The sequence below is a fragment of the Eufriesea mexicana genome, unplaced genomic scaffold (genome assembly GCF_001483705.2).
Source record: "Eufriesea mexicana isolate 0111107269 unplaced genomic scaffold, ASM148370v2 scaffold5561, whole genome shotgun sequence".
NCBI classification, from domain to species: Eukaryota; Metazoa; Arthropoda; class Insecta; order Hymenoptera; family Apidae; genus Eufriesea; species Eufriesea mexicana.
Genome location: NW_016913558.1, coordinates 904095 through 923922, shown reverse-complemented (window position 1 = coordinate 923922; position 19828 = coordinate 904095). Strand labels below are relative to the sequence as shown.

Below are 19828 nucleotides of genomic sequence, written 5' to 3'. Positions count from 1 at the left end.
TTGACGAAATAGGGACTGCAGATAAAAATTTTTCCATTTATCTCTGTAGAGTAAAGCCTCCTCTAATAGAATCAGTGGTTTTTTTCTGAATTTGAGAACGCGTTTTCGAAAAGTAGTGCCGGATATGCGATCGTGTGTGACAGGCTACTGCGTAGTTCCTCGTCGGCTGTTATCTTGTTGAAATAGGGACTGCTGATATGAATCTTTCTACTAATGTCTGTAGAGTAAAGCCTCCTCTAATACAATCAGTTGCTTTTTTCCGAATTTGATAACGCACTTTCGAAAAATAGTGCCGGAAGTGCGATCGTGTGTGACAGGCTACTGCGTAGTTTCCGGTCGGCTCTTATCTTGACGAAATAGGGACTGCAGATAAAAATTTTTCCATTTATCTCTGTAGAGCAAAGCCTCCTCTAACACAGTCAGTTCCTTTTTCCCGAATTTGATAACGCATTTTCGATAAATAGTGCCGGAAGTGAGATCGTGTGTGACAGGCTACTGCGTAGTTTCCGGTCGGCTCTTATCTTGACGAAATAGGGATTGCAGATAAAAATTTTTCCATTTATCTCTTTAGAGCAAAGCCTCCTCTAATAGAATCAGTGGTTTTTTTCTGAATTGGAGAACGCGTTTTCGAAAAGTAGTGCCGGATATGCGATCGTGTGTGACAGGTTACTGCGTAATTTCTCGTCGGCTGTTATCTTGTCGAAATAGGGACTGCTGCGAAGAAGTTTTTTATTTATCTCTGTAGACCAAAGCCTCCTCTAATAGAATCAGTTGCTTTTTTCCGAATTTGATAACGCATTTTCGATAAATAGTGCCGGAAGTGCGATCGTGTGTGACAGACTACTGCGTAGTTTATGTAGAGCAAAGCCTCCTCTAATAGAATCAGTGGTTTTTTTCTGAATTGGAGAACGCGTTTTCGAAAAGTAGTGCCGGATATGCGATCGTGTGTGACAGGTTACTGCGTAATTTCTCGTCGGCTGTTATCTTGTCGAAATAGGGACTGCTGCGAAGAAGTTTTTTATTTATCTCTGTAGACCAAAGCCTCCTCTAATAGAATCAGTGGTTTTTTTCTGAATTGGAGAACGCGTTTTCGAAAAGTAGTGCCGGATATGCGATCGTGTGTGACAGGTTACTGCGTAATTTCTCGTCGGCTGTTATCTTGTCGAAATAGGGACTGCTGCGAAGAAGTTTTTTATTTATCTCTGTAGACCAAAGCCTCCTCTAATAGAATCAGTGGTTTTTTTCTGAATTGGAGAACGCGTTTTCGAAAAGTAGTGCCGGATATGCGATCGTGTGTGACAGGTTACTGCGTAATTTCTCGTCGGCTGTTATCTTGTCGAAATAGGGACTGCTGCGAAGAAGTTTTTTATTTATCTCTGTAGACCAAAGCCTCCTCTAATAGAATCAGTGGTTTTTTTCTGAATTGGAGAACGCGTTTTCGAAAAGTAGTGCCGGATATGCGATCGTGTGTGACAGGTTACTGCGTAATTTCTCGTCGGCTGTTATCTTGTCGAAATAGGGACTGCTGCGAAGAAGTTTTTTATTTATCTCTGTAGACCAAAGCCTCCTCTAATAGAATCAGTGGTTTTTTTCTGAATTGGAGAACGCGTTTTCGAAAAGTAGTGCCGGATATGCGATCGTGTGTGACAGGTTACTGCGTAATTTCTCGTCGGCTGTTATCTTGTCGAAATAGGGACTGCTGCGAAGAAGTTTTTTATTTATCTCTGTAGACCAAAGCCTCCTCTAATAGAATCAGTGGTTTTTTTCTGAATTGGAGAACGCGTTTTCGAAAAGTAGTGCCGGATATGCGATCGTGTGTGACAGGTTACTGCGTAATTTCTCGTCGGCTGTTATCTTGTCGAAATAGGGACTGCTGCGAAGAAGTTTTTTATTTATCTCTGTAGACCAAAGCCTCCTCTAATAGAATCAGTGGTTTTTTTCTGAATTGGAGAACGCGTTTTCGAAAAGTAGTGCCGGATATGCGATCGTGTGTGACAGGTTACTGCGTAATTTCTCGTCGGCTGTTATCTTGTCGAAATAGGGACTGCTGCGAAGAAGTTTTTTATTTATCTCTGTAGACCAAAGCCTCCTCTAATAGAATCAGTGGTTTTTTTCTGAATTGGAGAACGCGTTTTCGAAAAGTAGTGCCGGATATGCGATCGTGTGTGACAGGTTACTGCGTAATTTCTCGTCGGCTGTTATCTTGTCGAAATAGGGACTGCTGCGAAGAAGTTTTTTATTTATCTCTGTAGACCAAAGCCTCCTCTAATAGAATCAGTGGTTTTTTTCTGAATTGGAGAACGCGTTTTCGAAAAGTAGTGCCGGATATGCGATCGTGTGTGACAGGTTACTGCGTAATTTCTCGTCGGCTGTTATCTTGTCGAAATAGGGACTGCTGCGAAGAAGTTTTTTATTTATCTCTGTAGACCAAAGCCTCCTCTAATAGAATCAGTGGTTTTTTTCTGAATTGGAGAACGCGTTTTCGAAAAGTAGTGCCGGATATGCGATCGTGTGTGACAGGTTACTGCGTAATTTCTCGTCGGCTGTTATCTTGTCGAAATAGGGACTGCTGCGAAGAAGTTTTTTATTTATCTCTGTAGACCAAAGCCTCCTCTAATAGAATCAGTGGTTTTTTTCTGAATTGGAGAACGCGTTTTCGAAAAGTAGTGCCGGATATGCGATCGTGTGTGACAGGTTACTGCGTAATTTCTCGTCGGCTGTTATCTTGTCGAAATAGGGACTGCTGCGAAGAAGTTTTTTATTTATCTCTGTAGACCAAAGCCTCCTCTAATAGAATCAGTTGGTTCTTTCCGAATTTGGTGACGTATATTCGATAAATAGTGCCGGAAGTGCGATCGTGTGTGACAGGCTACTGCGTAGTTTCCGGTCGACTCTTATCTTGACGAAATAGGGACTGCAGATAAAAATTTTTCTATTCATCTCTGTAGAGCAAAGCCTCCTCTAATAGAATCAGTGGTTTTTTTCTGAATTTGAGATCGCATTTTGGAAAAATAGTGCCGGATATGCGATCGTGTGTGACAGGCTACTGCGTAATTTCTCGTCGGCTGTTATCTTGTCGAAATAAGGACTGCTGATAAGAAGTATTTTATTTATCTCTGTAGAACAAAGCCTCCTCTAATAGAATCAGTTGCTTTTTTCGGCATTTGGTAACGCATTTTCGACATATAGTGCCGGAAGTTCGATCGTGTGTGACAGGCTGCTGCGAAGTTTCCGGTCGGCTCTTATCTTGACGAAATAGGGACTGCAGATAAAAACTTTTCCATTTATCTCTGTAGAGCAAAGCCTCCTCTAACAGATTCAGATGTTGTTTTCCGAATTTGATAACGCATTTTCGAAAAATAGTGCCGGAAGTGCGATCGTGTGTGACAGGCTTCTGCGTAGTTTCCGGTCGACTCTTATCTTGACGAAATAGGGACTGCAGATAAAAATTTTTCCATTTATCTCTGTAGAGTAAAGCCTCCTCTAATAGAATCAGTGGTTTTTTTCTGAATTTGAGAACGCGTTTTCGAAAAGTAGTGCCGGATATGCGATCGTGTGTGACAGGCTACTGCGTAGTTCCTCGTCGGCTGTTATCTTGTTGAAATAGGGACTGCTGATATGAATCTTTCTACTAATGTCTGTAGAGTAAAGCCTCCTCTAATACAATCAGTTGCTTTTTTCCGAATTTGATAACGCATTTTCGAAAATAGTGCCGGAAGTGCGATCGTGTGTGACAGGCTACTGCGTAGTTTCCGGTCGGCTGTTATCTTGTCGAAATAGGGACTGCTGATATGAAGTTTTCTACTTACCTCTGTAGAGTAAAGCCTCCTCTAATAGAATCAGTTGGTTTTTTCCGAATTTGGTAACGTATATTCGATAAATAGTGCCGGAAGTGAGATTGTGTGTGACAGGCTACTGCGTAGTTTCCGGTGGGCTGTTATCTTGACGAAATAGGGATTGCAGATAAAAATTTTTCCATTTATCTCTGTAGAGCAAAGCCTCCTCTAATAGATTTAGTTGTTGTTTTCCGAATTTGATAACGCATTTTCGAAAATAGTGCCGGAAGTGCGATCGTGTGTGACAGGTTACTGCGTAGTTTCCGGTCGGCTCTTATCTTGACGAAATAGGGACTGCTGATATTAAGTTTTCTACTTATCTCTGTAGAGCAAAGCCTCCTCTAATAGAATCGGCGGCTTTTTCTGAATATGATAACGCATTTTCGAAAAATAGTGCCGAAAGTGCGATCGTGTGTGACTGACTACTGCGTAGTTTCCCGTCGGCTCTTATCTTCACGAAACAGGGTCTGCCGATATGTATATTTCTGTTTATCTCTGTAGAGCAAAGCCGCCTCTAATAGAATCAGTGACTTTTTTCCGAATATGATAACACGTTTTCGAAAAATAGCGTCGGAAGTGCGATCTTGTGTGACAGGCTACTGCGTAGTTTCCCGTCGGCTCCTGCATCTTCGAAATGGGGACTGCTGGTAATACTTTTTCCATTTATCTCTGTAGGACAGACTCTTATCTAATAGAAGAATGATTTTTTTCGGGTTTCGATTGTTCACAGATTTAAGGCTAGAAAGTTGTTAGTTTGTGATTTTTCACTGCCGCATCGTCTCTATGCCTTTTCAACGGCTTGCTGTTAATACAGTAAATTCATTATTATTTATAAATGGTTGCTTCACTGATTTTCATAAAGTTTTATATTATTGTTGCGTTATTTGTCCTGGTTGGGAACAGGTTTCAATGACATTTTTATACTTATTTGTTGATTCCTCTATTTTTTTCTCCACATGCGGTAGAAATTTCCGTCTCTGTTCCTGCATGCACGGAAAGACAGGATGTAGTAACTTTCCTGACATTGTTATGCGTATTTTGCGTTAAAAGAATGGGTGGTTTTTATTGATGCTTTTTCTTTTATGAACAGCCCGTTGTCCTTTCGTTGATAGAGTTCTATCGAAGGTAGAGTAACATGGGCAGCTGGTTTCATCTATTTTATAATTTTAATGATCTGTACAATAATCTTTTCCTCGGTAAGGTCAGAAAGTTTGTCAGATTGTAATTAGTACTTCCATGTACTATAGAATTTGTATTTCCTGTATATAATGATTATTTATGATTTTGTGTTCCTTCTGTTGTAAATAGGGTTGCTGTAGAAAACTGTTTTTCTTGCATAATATTCTTATTATTTTGTAACAAATATATACTAGCATAGGAAAGAATAAAAAATTAATTTTTTTATTAAGAAATTTTGTTTCAATTGTTTATTTACAATGTTTTCATAGGCGGAAAATGAATACAAAATTAAAAATAGATAGAAAAGAAACTACAACTACATACGGCAATCGAACCTCGGATTTTAATTATATTTTCTAATAGTATATTTAGTATTTCCTATACAAATATATTTAAATGAATTTACATGTACATATGCATTAAGAAATAAAAATTTAAAAAATACAAATTTCTGAAAGCTGTATAGACATTATAACAAAATATGAGTATACAATTACTGCATAGCTAACATATTATATGATATATTTTAGATAAGTTAATCATTGAATAGCATTTAGATCTAGCGTACTTGTGTAATTACTTATTCTGACTTATTTGTTGTGTAATCCATGTAATATAATTATATACATTCACATATATACCAGGAATGTTACTAGTTGCACAACCAATACCCCATGCAACCATTCCAACTACTTGCCATTGTCCACTTCCAGACTGACACACTAAAGGTGAACCACCATCACCCTAAACAAATTTTTATTAGAGTTTTAAAAAAATTATAAAAATTACATTATTTTTAATAATCACTTACTGTACATGCATCTTTTCCTTGTTCTCCTCCTGCACATATGAAACTGTTTTTATTTAGCATGAAATATTGTCCAAGCCTAGTCTGTCGTAGTGCATTTTCACAAGTTGATTGATCAACAATTGGTACATCTACTTCTTTCATTATACTCTGGTATTTACCATTAGTTCCAAATGCATCTTTTCCCCAGCCTGATACCCAACATCTTAAAAAGCAATGTAAAATTGCAATAACTAAATTAAATTCAATATTAAATAGAAATTTTCTGTGTACCTTGTATAAGCTGTGGGTACTGCTGTAGGAAAGCACGCAGTGTTAATATTAGGACTGCTTGAAATAGGAACAGTATCGCTTAAAGTTATTACTGCTACATCATTTTGTAGATTCATGGAATTGAATTCAGAGTGCACAGATATTTTTCGGGCTGAATATTCCTTAGATGGATAGAGCTCAGTAGTGGACTGTCCATTCCATTCTCCAAGTCTTACCTTAAGTCCACCATTTCTACAGGAAAGTAGCTTTATTTGTAACGTTAAATTGAAAATAACAAATAAAAGTGATATGAAAATGTAAAGAGAGGTCCTTATATTGTATGAAATTAGAGTGAAATATAAATTTAAGTTACTCACTTGTAAGATGCTACTTTATGAGCAACAGTTAACACATGATTTGGTGTAATTAGAACCCCAGAACCAACATAAACATTGTCAGTTGTTAAAAGTACAGCTTGCCAAGGATATGCACCATAGCTAGCTTGACCTTGAGGATGTGCAGTTTCTGGAATTTTTCTAATCCCACATGTAGTGTCAATCAAATTTCCCGAATTAGACGAGCAACAGTATACTTGTCCATCAGGACAATTAGAACCCTTGAGTAATTAGAAAGAAAACGATGTATTTTTTAAAGAAACTTGTCATTTGATTTATTTAAAATTGTTTTAAGATATAATTAAACTTAATTGTTCGTACGTACCGTATTAACAATTCGAACGTCAATTCCTGTATTAGCAAATGGACAATTATTCCTTGGTACGCAACACGATGTTCTGTTAATGCTATTATTATTCTGATCTACAACAGAAAATATTAAAAAATCATAGTAAAATATTCTATTTTTAAATCTGTATAAGCAATATATATACGCATTTATTTAAGATTATATTGAAACGTAATATTAATTTTCGAATCTGTGTACAAAGTGTTATGCTATGAAATGAAAATTAAATTCATTAAAACATCATTAAACAAAATCTTTTTACAGCATAAAATAATTTTATCTTGATAAAAATTTAACTATCAATACAGATGTTCAAAATTTTTAAAGATTTAGAGAATCAAATTCAAATGTAACCAAAAATAAAAAAATCCCTGTCTTAATTTTCGATAAATATTTCGTCTTAATAAATGTATTCGATATAATTCTTTTTGTTTAGAAAATTAAAAAAGTTTACAAAATAATAATGTAATAAAAATTAATTTTTTAAAGGAATTCCTGGTTTTCAAAATATAAAATGACTCAAGTTTAAAACAATTTTAAATAAAGAACATACTAATCTGATCGTGAAAACAGCTAAAAATAATTAAAATTTTTCAATTTTATTTTTTTTTTTTTAATTTTTATATACTTAATTACATACTCGTGATGCTGTCAAAAGAAATGGTATTCTGCGCCAAAACGTGGTTCCTTAAAATGCATGCGAAGACCGCGAATAGCACACAAGACATGTTCGAATGCCAGGAAATAACTGTCTATGCCGTTTGAAAGTACCGTGAGCCGAAGAGTAACAAGATTCTCAGCGTGTAAGTCCCCGTTGGTTTATATATAACGAGGATACCTTGCAATACATTTTAGAGAAGCATATTAACTTGTACATCCTTTCGGAACGAAAATAATGTGCGACCTTTCACAGATAGAGAAGCAATAATCCTTTCCGCCACAATAAAATAGTGTAGAATATATTGCCAGCAATTTGGCGTAAATTACTTCCTATCATGATTATGTCTTCATTTATGTATGAAGTATATGTCACAATGTTATTCAATTTTTATAGTAAAATGTTTGAAGTGGAACGAAAAGCAAGGTCAAACATGCTCTGAAATGAAGAAGGTCAATAATTATAGGTTGCCGATAGTAACGTCATGAATCATGTCATAATTGCGCTGGTTTTTCCCTTTCGTTTGTATCTTTTATATTGTAGTTTTAGCAGCATTTTATCTATAATAAAATTTTTATAGGGAATCGTCAATTATAAATTATTATCGACAAGCGTATTTCCCTTCTTTCCGCTTGTAATTGTGGAAACTGAAATTGCTTCAATAGCAGCATCTTTTTTGAAGGATAAGATACATCAGTAGGTTAAATATGTATTTGAGGTTTATTTGAGGTTAACCAGATCACTGGCTAACCAGATCGTGGTCGCGCTAACAATAAAAGTGACCTCAAAACAAGATACCCGAATTTTTTTTTACATTAAATGTTCTGGTGCCTTACTGAACTATTTGTATGATAGGATATACAATTTAGTGTGAGTCATACGTATTTAAACGAGGAATATTAATTATAACGATCAGAGAAAATAAAAAAAAAACATGCATACAATTAATGTAAAATTCTTTTATGACTCTGTTAATAATACAAATAATAAATCTGCATCGTTCGCTTTATTTATACACCAAGTTGCTACATTCCTTTATTTCGAAAGTAGTATTCTCACAATTTGTTATCGACTTTTTTCTTTCTTTCTCTTTTGTTTGCTTCGTTTCTCTCTCAAAGCGTAGAACACTTAAAATGTTATTGCTCGCACAGTCGTCAATCCAGCGAGATACTAAGCACGTCTGAACTAACACGAGGACGTAAATATACGAAGATTGCTCGACATTGCGTGAACTAAAAACGTAAATTTCGAAAAATTCACAGTGAAAATCGTCTCTGATACCTCAGTCAATGAATCAGTGTCGTGTATCACCAGAGGAAAAGATTACTTTTCAATGTAAATTCGTAGAAACTATCTAATATGGTCGCTGTATAGAATGGTGCAAAAAGTATTAAAAAATATTTGCAATACTTATATGCAAAAAACCCTTTTGTAAAACGGAATTTGTTCGAAGCCCACTTTTTGCACCATCTGATCTTTCCATTATGTCTACAAAACGCAGTAAAAAAAAACTGCTCTTTTCTGCTTTAGAAACAGAAATACAAGTTTTGTGGGACAAGACCAAGACCAGATAAGATCACGACTTAAACTTTAAACATATTTAAAAAGTCATATAAAATCAGAATTAATAGCTTCCTAACTAAGTTGGTACTTGACGGACAATGCCTAAGAGGTAGTATCAATTTTTTCTCATTATATCTGCACTGATTGGAGTACAATCAATTTTTTCGACCTCCGCGTCTCTTCATAGAAGATGTACATTGAGGACAGTACCACTTTCCTTTTGGGGGTGCAGTGATACCCACACATGGATAATGAAACCATTCAAAAGGACACTGTAAAAAAATAATGATAGGAAAAATATTATTCAATAAATATAGATATTCTTATTTGATTAGCACAGAAATATGGAAATACGAAATCAAAATTTAACTCACATCTGAGTTGTCACAGGCAACCATATCTCCATAAGATACTTGATTACATATACAATATCTTGGTTCATTTGGATCATAAGTCCAATCTGGATTATCCGAATCTACAACTTGTGTATTTGTAGTTATAACTGGAGGTGATACTGGTTGCTGGACAGAGGCAGCAACTACACTCGAACTTGGAACAGCAGTTGTTACTTTCCTAAAATAAAAAATAACATTTGTGAATATTTTTTATTAATTGCATTTACAAATGCATTTGCAAACATAATATTTGCGAATATTTTTTAACAATCGCATACTTTTTATGTTTTTTAGTTGTTTCTTGTATAGCTGCAATGGCGGTTTGAGCAGCACCAGCTAATTCTCTACTAAATTCAGCTGCATGTACACCTCCAGTGTTAATGGCCTCGTAACTAGCTTTTAAACTGGCAGTACGTCTGCCATGCTGCATTTGCTGTGTTGCAGCAATTGCTTGTGATGCTGCAGCTGCTATGGCATTTCCACCAGCTCCTATGTGACCAAGATTATAACTTACAGAGCCGACAGAATTCGCCATTGCTGTAGGGGTAGATGGCACGCTAGTAGCGGCAATAATTGGTCCTGAATTTGCTGAAGCTGGTCGCGATTCAGGAAGACTTGGAGAAATTTTTTCTATAGCTAAGCGTTTTTCTATTGATGTAGAAGATGCATTTGAATCTCTCCTTTTCTCTGCTCGAGCTATAAATGTAAATATAAAATGTTTTCTATTTTGAATAAAATGTAATTAGAATAAAGAAATACTTACAATGACTATGATTGTCTCGTGACCTACTAGATGTTGTAAAGCTATATCGATTTTCTTTTTGACTACTATTTGTAGGTGGCTGATCTAACTCCAATGACCTCTTTTCCAGTATTTCTGTGATACCTTTATTATCTGCCTCTAACTCCATTTTAAATTTGTGCAATTCCTGGTCTAATCTCCTCAAATATCTATCTACTAAGTCATACATCTGATTAGCTAAATGCACCTTCTCATCTGCATCCTCCAATGTTTTGTAATATTCTCTTCTAATAGCTTCATATTCTGCTTCCTTTTCACTAGGTTTCATTTTCTTTGCGTTTGCAAAAAAAATCTTTACTTTTTTTTCTAAACTGTCCATTGAATCTGCAATAGTTAGAGTATTTATTGATATAGTCCATAAATTTATGTAAAGATATTTTGTATAGAAGAGAAAAGTTCAAGGTTTTTTATTATATATTAATGTACATACTCTGTACACCTAAATCCATTTCTCTCATTTCTGTGAACCGGTCTCTTAATTCTTGTGGTAGATGCTCGATCACTGAAACCGCAAAAGGAGAAGGTTAACATAACCAAACAAAATGAAAATAAAAAAGATAGATTCTCAAGAATAAACAATATTTATTCAATTAATATAAACATTACAATGTCTGTATTCTATTCATAGGAAATATTGTAAGTTATAGTTTTACTTCAAAATATATTGGTAAGAGCAGTTAGTTACAGATCATTCAAAAAACATATAACTAACCTAAAATTTATGCAGAACGGTATGTCAAGTAATTACTTATATTATACGATATTTTATTTGGCAGTAAAATAAGAAGCAACATTTAAATGATTACATGTGATAACATAATATCTATTCAGATATTCGCTTTGAGAAATGTTTCTAATGTTTGTGTGAGAGAGTATATTCGGAAAGGTTAGTAACTTTCTTGAGAAGCTGGGTAAGCAGAGCATGCCTCGTTTTTACGTACTTTCAACATAATCTTCCAAGTAAAGCATCCTTTCGTGCTGGCGTTTCGTTGCCTGGTGCTTAATTTACAATTATTTACAATTTACTAAAGGGGAGTGCTTGCCGCCGTGGCAAAATTAACGAAAATTGTAGCACTCGATCGGAAGCGTGTTTACGGCGGCCAAATCCCTTGTTGTACCCACATTTTCACGCTAGTTCTGTAAATGATGCGTATTTATGACCGACTCGTATGAAATATCGTAGAAAAAATGTCATTTTCGCGAATATAAATGGCTCAGTAATCTATTCATTCTCAGAAGTGTTATTTATTTCAGAATTATTGTTGGCCAGTTATCTATTCCTTGTAATCCGCCATCTTAACCTAACGTTCAGGGATGTCATTATGTGGTCCTGTGCCCTGTAGAAAATATTTTATATTTGAGTTAAATATTTCTGTTAATGTAAACACTAATACTTTCTTCCATTGGGTAAATGTTATAATTATACTTATTCTATATTTTATATTTTTAACTCTTAAAAGTATGCTCATTAATATTGTAATAAAATTTATGTGTATTGTATAATGTGCAATGTATGTTATATAAAAAGATTTGTTATTTTTTAAATTTTATATGGGAAAAATTTAATGACTTGTTTTAGTAACAATTTGTGTAATTCTGAAATTAAAAGATATTCCCCAATCTATTCAAAATTTACGTACTTGTATTAAGAAACAATAATTTGCAATTAGGAATACATGCAGATATTTGAAAATGAAACATTATTTTCTAAATGATATGTTGCAGATTGTGTAGTATTAAGGATTAAAGAAAGTATGTATTCATTCGTTTGGCCTTTATTATCGACATTCCTTACATATCGGTCAGCACGCAGTGAGATCTTTTTATATTAAAAGAAAGGTATGTTGAACTTTTTCTTAGTAAAATGATACGGCGCAGTCCGACGAGAATCGATTTACGACTAGACGATCTGCAAGAGTACGAGACAATGAGGAAAGCTCTTGAAGCTAAGAAAGAATCTGAAAGACCACCAACATTTAATCCTCCCTCATGGGGTGGTAAAGTGCCGCAAAGTGAAATCCAAGAACGTATTGGTTATACATCGCAACAAAATCAAGCTACTCATTCTCGACCAAATATATAGCTTCCTATTTAATATACATATATATTTTACATTACGTTACTTTTGATATTCGTTGTGATATTATTATGTAATCAATTTTAATTTACGACAAGATAAGGCAAATTCATTCAAATTTCGTATCCAGAATGTTTATTGTAATATTACTAAAATATACATGGCAGCATTTTTTTGTAACGTTTAACAGTTCAAGGAGGTAGTAACAATAGAACAATGATAGTTGTTTAAGATCTAAGACACAATATAATATGTGATATTATGATACCGCGATTGAAGTAATTGAAAAGTATATTTATTCACGTAATTCAATTAAAACAAGCCGATTGAGCGTTCAGTGGAAACAAATTATTGCCGTCTGAAACATTGCCTCTGAAAGAGGTTAGTTTATCACATTAACTAATATGTCAGTGATCGTATTGTATTCCTATCGTAGGAAGCAATCGTTACTGATGAAAATGCATAATGAATAGTAAAATGGAATCATGCCCTGATATAGCACGTATATAATGAAACTTACAAATAAACCGTATTGCTATATAGAATAAAAATTGTTCGAAATGCAATATTGTCGTATTTATTGTTCTCTCCGGAACGAGCTCTCATCCTCTGAACCAGCAGAAAACTACAGTATCCCGATGGCATATTGTATGCGAAAACTTACTCAATCCCATTATTAATTAGCTTGCTATCTTATACAGGGCGATAGAAAGAGCACCCTCCATGATCTTTTATCACGACTACAGTCTTTGTGCATTATAAACCTTTGTTAAAATATAAATATTTTGGTATTTCTTTGTCTTTACAATTCTGCTTTAAAAGTTCGTAGTTCTCGAGCTCCCAGCGTTCCAAAGTACTCGATTTAATTGAGCTACAAAACATATGCAAAATACTTACGTTAGTAAATGAATATTTGACGTTAAAAATAGTTAATAAATTAATTTTTAATACAAAACAATTATATCACTCACTTGATATAAATTCAAGAAAAGAAAAAAAATATATAAAATTTATAATAGCTCACCAGTTTTGTGGGAATAATGCACATGCTGTTGGTACCATGAATGTTAGACTGAAATATTAATGAATATTTCTTATTTACAAGTGTTCTTTAAACGACTCGTAGTTATTACTAAATTAAACAAAAATTGAAAACAGACATATTTAAGTAATACTCACAAACAACCGACCAATAAAACTTGTATGGGTCCATGCAGTGGTTTAATTCTTTGCATCCAAACGTATTTTTCTAGCCTTTCCATGATGGGTGGTAGAATTACTAGACCATAGAAGTTTATGTTTCATTACAGTAACATGCACAATAATGTTTGACCTTACATTTTACATTTTATTTAATGTCTACTCACACATGCCAGGTGCACACATGACAATTCTTGAGATAACTACTTGACTAATGCCTTTGATTGCTGCAAGCTAAAAGGAATAATGCATTTATTTCTCTTCAATGACAAATTTTATTGTATAATGAATTTCTGTATTTTTCAAATACAACTTACTTTTGATTTCGTCAACTTATTACCGTTCTCGTCGCAGATATCAATTGCACTACTGATCTCATTTTGTCTCATCAAGGGAATGTTCACGCAGTTTGCGGCTGCTACAGCAGCGAATGGCACGTAACGCTAAATAATTAAATTTAATATTAATAGTTAAATTTTCAAATTGCACACTTAGTTGAATAATAAGTAAACTAACTAGACCCTTCACTGAAAATGAAAGCAATTATACATTTAAACCTATAGAAGCTGCACTATTATGGATCATTTCGAATTCAATTTGTTATTGAAGTATTAATTCAGGTTTGACTTTAGCTCTATCGGATAGAAAATATTATTTTACCGCCATAAGTGGACTTGCTCGTTTTGCCCAAAACGATTTGCACCCTATTGCTGTTATCATGGCTGCCGATGTAGCACTGACATATGCCACTCCTAGTTGATTCACGGTCGTAGGACTATTAGCGTTTCTGTTTGTGTAGTTTACCAATGCGTTGAAGGACTGATTCACCCACTGCCAAAACACCACAGCCGTGGTTGTTCTGTAACATTGTCACAAATAAAATATGATTTTTTATAAAACAACTATGATTTCTGCTACTACTTGTTACAACGAAATTTTTAAATAGCGGTTTTGCAAAATTACTAATATTGTTATAACGTTGAAATCTTTCTATTTTTCATTACTCCATTTGTCTTAAGAATAAATTAAATTAAAAATTGAACATTTCAATTATATAGTTGACACTACTCTTTCTAATCCTTTCTTCAAACGATTAGCACTCAATTTTGCTCATTGCAGTTGGAATGAAGTTGAATTGAATGACCTCTTGAATTCTTTGCATTCCAAGCGTATCGTTCTTCGCAGGGGTAGGATAGTTTAAGGCAGATAATATGCAAAAGGGACAATGTACTTGTAGAATTGAAGCATGGCACCAGTGATAGCCATTCCTCCTGGTACTTGGAAGGACATTCTGCCAAAGACATTCTGCAGGTCACCGGTGTCGGGATGAAAGGCCGACTCGTAAAGCTTCTTAGCATAGATGATTTGCTCCCGGGTTGTACCAGCTGGCTCCTTCCCAAGTCTAAGGGATAAACAGACTATTGATTTTTCGTAGACGCAAAAGAAAAAAGTAACATGGGTGCGTGCAAATTTATGTTACGAATTTCGATATTTACGTTTGCAAGAATTTGCCAAAATTACAATAAATAAATAAAAAATTCTGTCTGAATTTCTACTTAACAACGAACGAGGAATCGAATCAAATTTGAAGAAACTATTCACCTTAGGTGCTGTTTAAATTCCAATTATGCAAATTGAACACGTCGGATGTACTTCTCCGAAATAAAATTTTCGTTTGGTGATTCATAGTTCTGCAAACGCTAATTGGTTCTTTACTCTTTTTCATACTTATTTCATCACATAATCACTGTCTGAATTACACAACTGACCAACTGACACTGTTTGTTTAATTAGAAAAAGGGAAGGCAAAGGCACTATGAACAATATTTACAACGCCTTCAAGGAAAACTTATTTTCCACTTTTTTCCTTCCTCCTCTCTGTACAATACGTCGAATATAAATCGTTCGATGACCCGTTACCGATTTAAAATAAAGATCTGATCGAATGCATGCCCCTTATGACTTCCGTTTCCCATAAAATTGTTCTATCACCCGTGCCACGGTTACTTACATAAATTATACGTATGTATGTACGGTCAACCACCTGCAACGCGAGCCTTAGTTGCAGATAAATCGAGCAAAACTTGCGTGAAAAGGTGCTTGAATTACATGGAAAAAAATTATTCCCGTGCTTTGTTCCTTTATATAGGACTTCGTCGAATTTATATACAAAGAACGAGATTGAATAATTGTCAGTCGGATGAATTAAATCGCGTAATGAGATACAAATTCTATAGAAAAATGGGAATGTGGAGGCACGAAACGAAGTTTCATGGTCAACTCTTTGATATTTTAAATAGAACATTATATTTGCACTGTGACAATCGCTTTCAAGATTGCTTCATAGAATTAATAAATAAATCATAGAATTTAATGGATTTTCAAAATTTAATTTATCGATTATTCTGAATTTTTTTTTCTTATTTTATCTTTTCTTTTTCATTAAATTTTTTTGGAATTCCCCTGATAAACGATTGAATTATATATTAATGACTCTGTACGTGTACTCTGGGAATTACAAGAATTTTCAATGAATATAACTCAGGCGTAAAAGGCAGAAAAGTATTAATATAGTTAGTATGTTTTTAAATATAATGTAAAAGTAAGATAATCGCGTTTTTTATTTATTACAAGTGAAAAATTTTACTACGGTGTAATTATATCGTCGCAACCTTGAAATACTTAAGACCACGAATTGTATGCATCGATAACGTTCATTATGCAACGATGTTTCTTCGAAGATGATAAAAACGCGAAGAAAATACTTCGTTCCTTGAATCACATACTTTAAGTTATGATCGTTTCGTCAGTCGTAAAAAGGGAAATCGGCGTGAAGAGAATATTTTGAGAATGTTGCTATAAAGTGGTACGGAAAATTTTACAACTCGATGATATCTCTGTATCTTCTTCAAAGATAACGATGATACTCCGTTCCTTTCAAATTTCATATCAATTTCATCTGCGAATTTTTCGAGGAATTTTAAAAACTTCGATGAGGATATTTTTCCTGTAAATGGACAGTAACTATATTTACACGAGATGAACTATACTGATATAAAAATGTACTTAATAGTTTGTTGGGAATTCAATAATCGTGTTTACTTAAGTATACACGTTGGTATGATAAATTTCACTCGGTGAAGAATAAATAGTACAGAACTTATAATTATGTTCTACATGCACTATACTTTAATCTCTAAATCTATTTTTAATAAAGAAAAAGAAAAAACAAAAATGACCTTGAAGTATACTCAACATCTTCATCCATCTTCCATATGTGTATATTTTAATATTACTCTCTGTTGCTTTAACTTTAATTTACTTTTTCCTGTATAACATATCCAAATTTCAGATACATATATATTGAAATTGATAATATTCCATGTAGACCTTTAATTTACGTATTCAACAACTCAATTAATTCCTTTTTCAAATTTCATATTTACGTTATATTGTGTCATAGTAAATTAATTTATGCTAAAATCAAGTTCCTTTATACTTACTTGTAATCCTCACGTAGCTTTTTTGCTTCGAGCAACTTAGATTCAGGAACGATACAAGTCCGGAAGTCCGTCACCCAGGCAAAATGTTTCCATCTGCCTGCGAAAGTGCTAAGATCCCATAGAGGTTCGTCGATGTTCAATCTCTCCTCCCCCATATTCGAGGGATACCGTGGTCTCGATCTTCGTCAATAAACACAAAACAATTGATTAGACCGACGTACAAAGCATGTCTTTCTGATATTAAAAAAAAAAGAAAAAAAAAGAAAGATGGCGAGAACGAAGTTGGTGAGGTCCATTAATATAATATTTATAGACGCAGGTGTGAGCTGTCGGTATGTGCTAAAAAAACCGTAATATTGTGTAATGTATAAAAATACTGCTTCGTAACACTATACCACGAAGATTAATGTGCCTTCGAAGTATTAATAATTGAGGTTACAATTATTGTTTACCAGATGCTGTAGAGAAACAAACTGCTCGTGATCGTTAATTACCTGTACTCGAAAACTCGGTAAATTCATAGAACTAGTCTAAAGATTAGAGCAAATCATTTTATCGGTTTTACTTTCATTGATAAGGCTTATTTCAGAGTCCTACTTGTTTACTTTGAATTTTAGATATGTTTTATTTATGGCACAAATTACAAACAATCTCATAATGGTGACCTGTATCCACAAATATTTTTACTAACTTCTTATACTGGAGAAAGTGAAATTAAAATAACCTGAAATTACATAATAATACGTTAACATATTTGCGATAAAAGATACGAAAATTACGAATATAATATTGTATACGATACAGCCAGACTACTCAAGTCAATACACTTTGTCTTCCTTTTATGCAGACAATTCTTATCTACAAAGTTTTATCGTAAAAAAAAAAAAAAAATAAAAAAGAAAAAGTAAATAAGTAAAAGTAAAATACATTGAAAATGATTACCGTACCAAGATTGTTAAAATAAACTACGAACGTTTATGCCTTAACGGTACGCCGTGTTGTATCGTATGTTCGAAAGATCGTTCCTGACAACTGAGAGGTATCGATTATTTGACACTGTGACATCGAACGATACGTTCGATGTTCGAGCGAGACTTTAAAAGGCGTACGCAGCCCCCGTAAATTATAATAGAAAACAATGCAGGACAGACATGACATTAACAGACAATACTAAATTTGACCCATCAATTAATATTATTGCGAAGCACGTTGGCCTCCTGATTTCAGTCGGCAAAGTGCGTTGGTCGATTCTGCACACATGTATCGTTGCTCTCGCGGGCCCCGCATCTTTGTAAAATGCGGCATAACCTAAAGAGACCACTGTGTAAGGCACATCGACTGTAGTTTCGTGGGTGTGCCTGTGCCTGTTTCGGCTCGCACGTCCTGGTATCGTTTATCGCCTCCCATTTTAATGGCGTCACGGTGAGACATTTGTATATTCGGATTTTCGAATTATTTCGACCGGCGATTCTCGGTCCTAAGCAATTATCGACCGTGCCCGGCAAAAGAGGCTGGTAGTTAACGAACGACCCACTTTCTATTCGGATGTAGGCACATTTTCATTCAAAAACGATGTCGCGAAACAGTCGAACGTTTCAGTTATATTTCACCTCCGGCCGCACTCTGTCAAACTACACGTGCACGACCGCATTATTATGTAACGCATTATACGTGGCAGGCATAAGTTTTTTGTCCGCTTACCCGCGAAAACGTGTGTCACTTCTGGAGAGCCTGCTCCGTTCTGCTGTCTAACGTAACACCGCGCACACCAGCTGATTGGTACCCTACACGAGCGCCAGCTACCTTGATACACCCCTGCATGTCTCCCTTCCCGTGCGCCACTTTCTTTATTATTGTTATTATCATCATTCCATGCGGTCCGTTTGAATGATCCTTTTCTTTCTCATGGAATCGTTCAGCATCTATCTTTGTCAAATATTCAAAAGAATCGATAATCCCACAAGTCTTTTTATTTTTCTTATTAGCTTCAATGTTAAAATGCGCAATTGCAATGCAGCATTACTAGACTATAGCATTCTATATAACTAAATTTGCAGTAGAAATTGATCTCTCACACGAACATGAAATATTCAAAGTATTTTAACTTTCTTTAAGATAACGTATAATTCAAATTTGGTTAATGTATATTTTTGGTACAGTAAAGTACGTGTTAATAAGAAAAATAAATATTTGTAAAGGATGTATCAATAAATACGCTTTCTATGAAATATTTAATATCGATGTGGTAAACAATTCTAAATTTATAATAACAAATAAGATGCTATAATTGAATATGCAAAGATGACGTAAACATGTGTCAATTTCTCCAAGGCCGATTGTCGATACGAAACAATAACAAAATTGTAACTTGCTTTTTTGAATTGTTCTAAATACGGTACTCTGCATTTGGCACAATTCAATTTCCGTTTGACACAAATATAAAACAGGAGAAATGCTCCATATATGTGTATTACAATGTACAATATGTCCATACAATCGTTCCTCATGTATAATTTAAATGTTATTTCCTATACCGCATTTCTTAAGCAAATTGGGTAAATTTCAGAAAGGTAAATTTATATTTAAATAAATCTTGTGAGTTTACACATGAATTCATATGCATATCATAAATCTAAGAGACTTTTTAAACACATTGCTTGAAGTCATAACTTGTTCACAATAGTGATGTTTTTAGAATTATCATACTGATCGGTAAATGTTTACGCTAATGTAAATTTACCGCAAATATTTATGAAAGTACTCCATATAACGTTTAAATAATTTTACATTTTCTTTGATAAATTATTTTTC

General features: G+C 34.3%; 4 protein-coding genes across 4 annotated transcripts; 1 reads left to right on the top strand and 3 right to left on the bottom strand.

Moving 5' to 3' along the window:
• Positions 1-5591: 5591 nt before the first annotated feature.
• On the bottom strand, positions 5592-7547 carry LOC108552151 (trypsin-3). The gene is made up of 6 exons (XM_017906560.1): positions 7460-7547; positions 6796-6893; positions 6453-6691; positions 6097-6327; positions 5827-6028; positions 5592-5759 (listed from the first exon to the last, which is right to left on the bottom strand). The coding sequence occupies exons 1-6, from the start codon at positions 7545-7547 to the stop codon at positions 5592-5594; spliced, it is 1026 nt and encodes a 341-aa protein (XP_017762049.1).
• Positions 7548-9113: 1566 nt separating this feature from the next.
• On the bottom strand, positions 9114-11255 carry Ing3 (inhibitor of growth family, member 3). Its single transcript, XM_017906580.1, has 6 exons — positions 11179-11255; positions 10668-10739; positions 10199-10561; positions 9714-10131; positions 9415-9613; positions 9114-9312 (listed from the first exon to the last, which is right to left on the bottom strand). The coding sequence occupies exons 1-6, from the start codon at positions 11204-11206 to the stop codon at positions 9196-9198; spliced, it is 1197 nt and encodes a 398-aa protein (XP_017762069.1). The 5' UTR covers positions 11207-11255; the 3' UTR covers positions 9114-9195.
• A 746-nt stretch (positions 11256-12001) lies between these two features.
• Positions 12002-12381, top strand: LOC108552169 (anaphase-promoting complex subunit CDC26). Its single transcript, XM_017906582.1, has one exon. The coding sequence runs from the start codon at positions 12102-12104 to the stop codon at positions 12318-12320; it is 219 nt and encodes a 72-aa protein (XP_017762071.1). The 5' UTR covers positions 12002-12101; the 3' UTR covers positions 12321-12381.
• Positions 12382-12988: 607 nt separating this feature from the next.
• On the bottom strand, positions 12989-18782 carry Sfxn2 (sideroflexin 2). The gene is made up of 9 exons (XM_017906581.1): positions 18719-18782; positions 17018-17197; positions 14746-14916; positions 14175-14373; positions 13832-13957; positions 13682-13748; positions 13494-13593; positions 13339-13386; positions 12989-13185 (listed from the first exon to the last, which is right to left on the bottom strand). The coding sequence occupies exons 2-9, from the start codon at positions 17170-17172 to the stop codon at positions 13071-13073; spliced, it is 981 nt and encodes a 326-aa protein (XP_017762070.1). The 5' UTR covers positions 17173-17197; positions 18719-18782; the 3' UTR covers positions 12989-13070.
• Positions 18783-19828: the final 1046 nt, after the last annotated feature.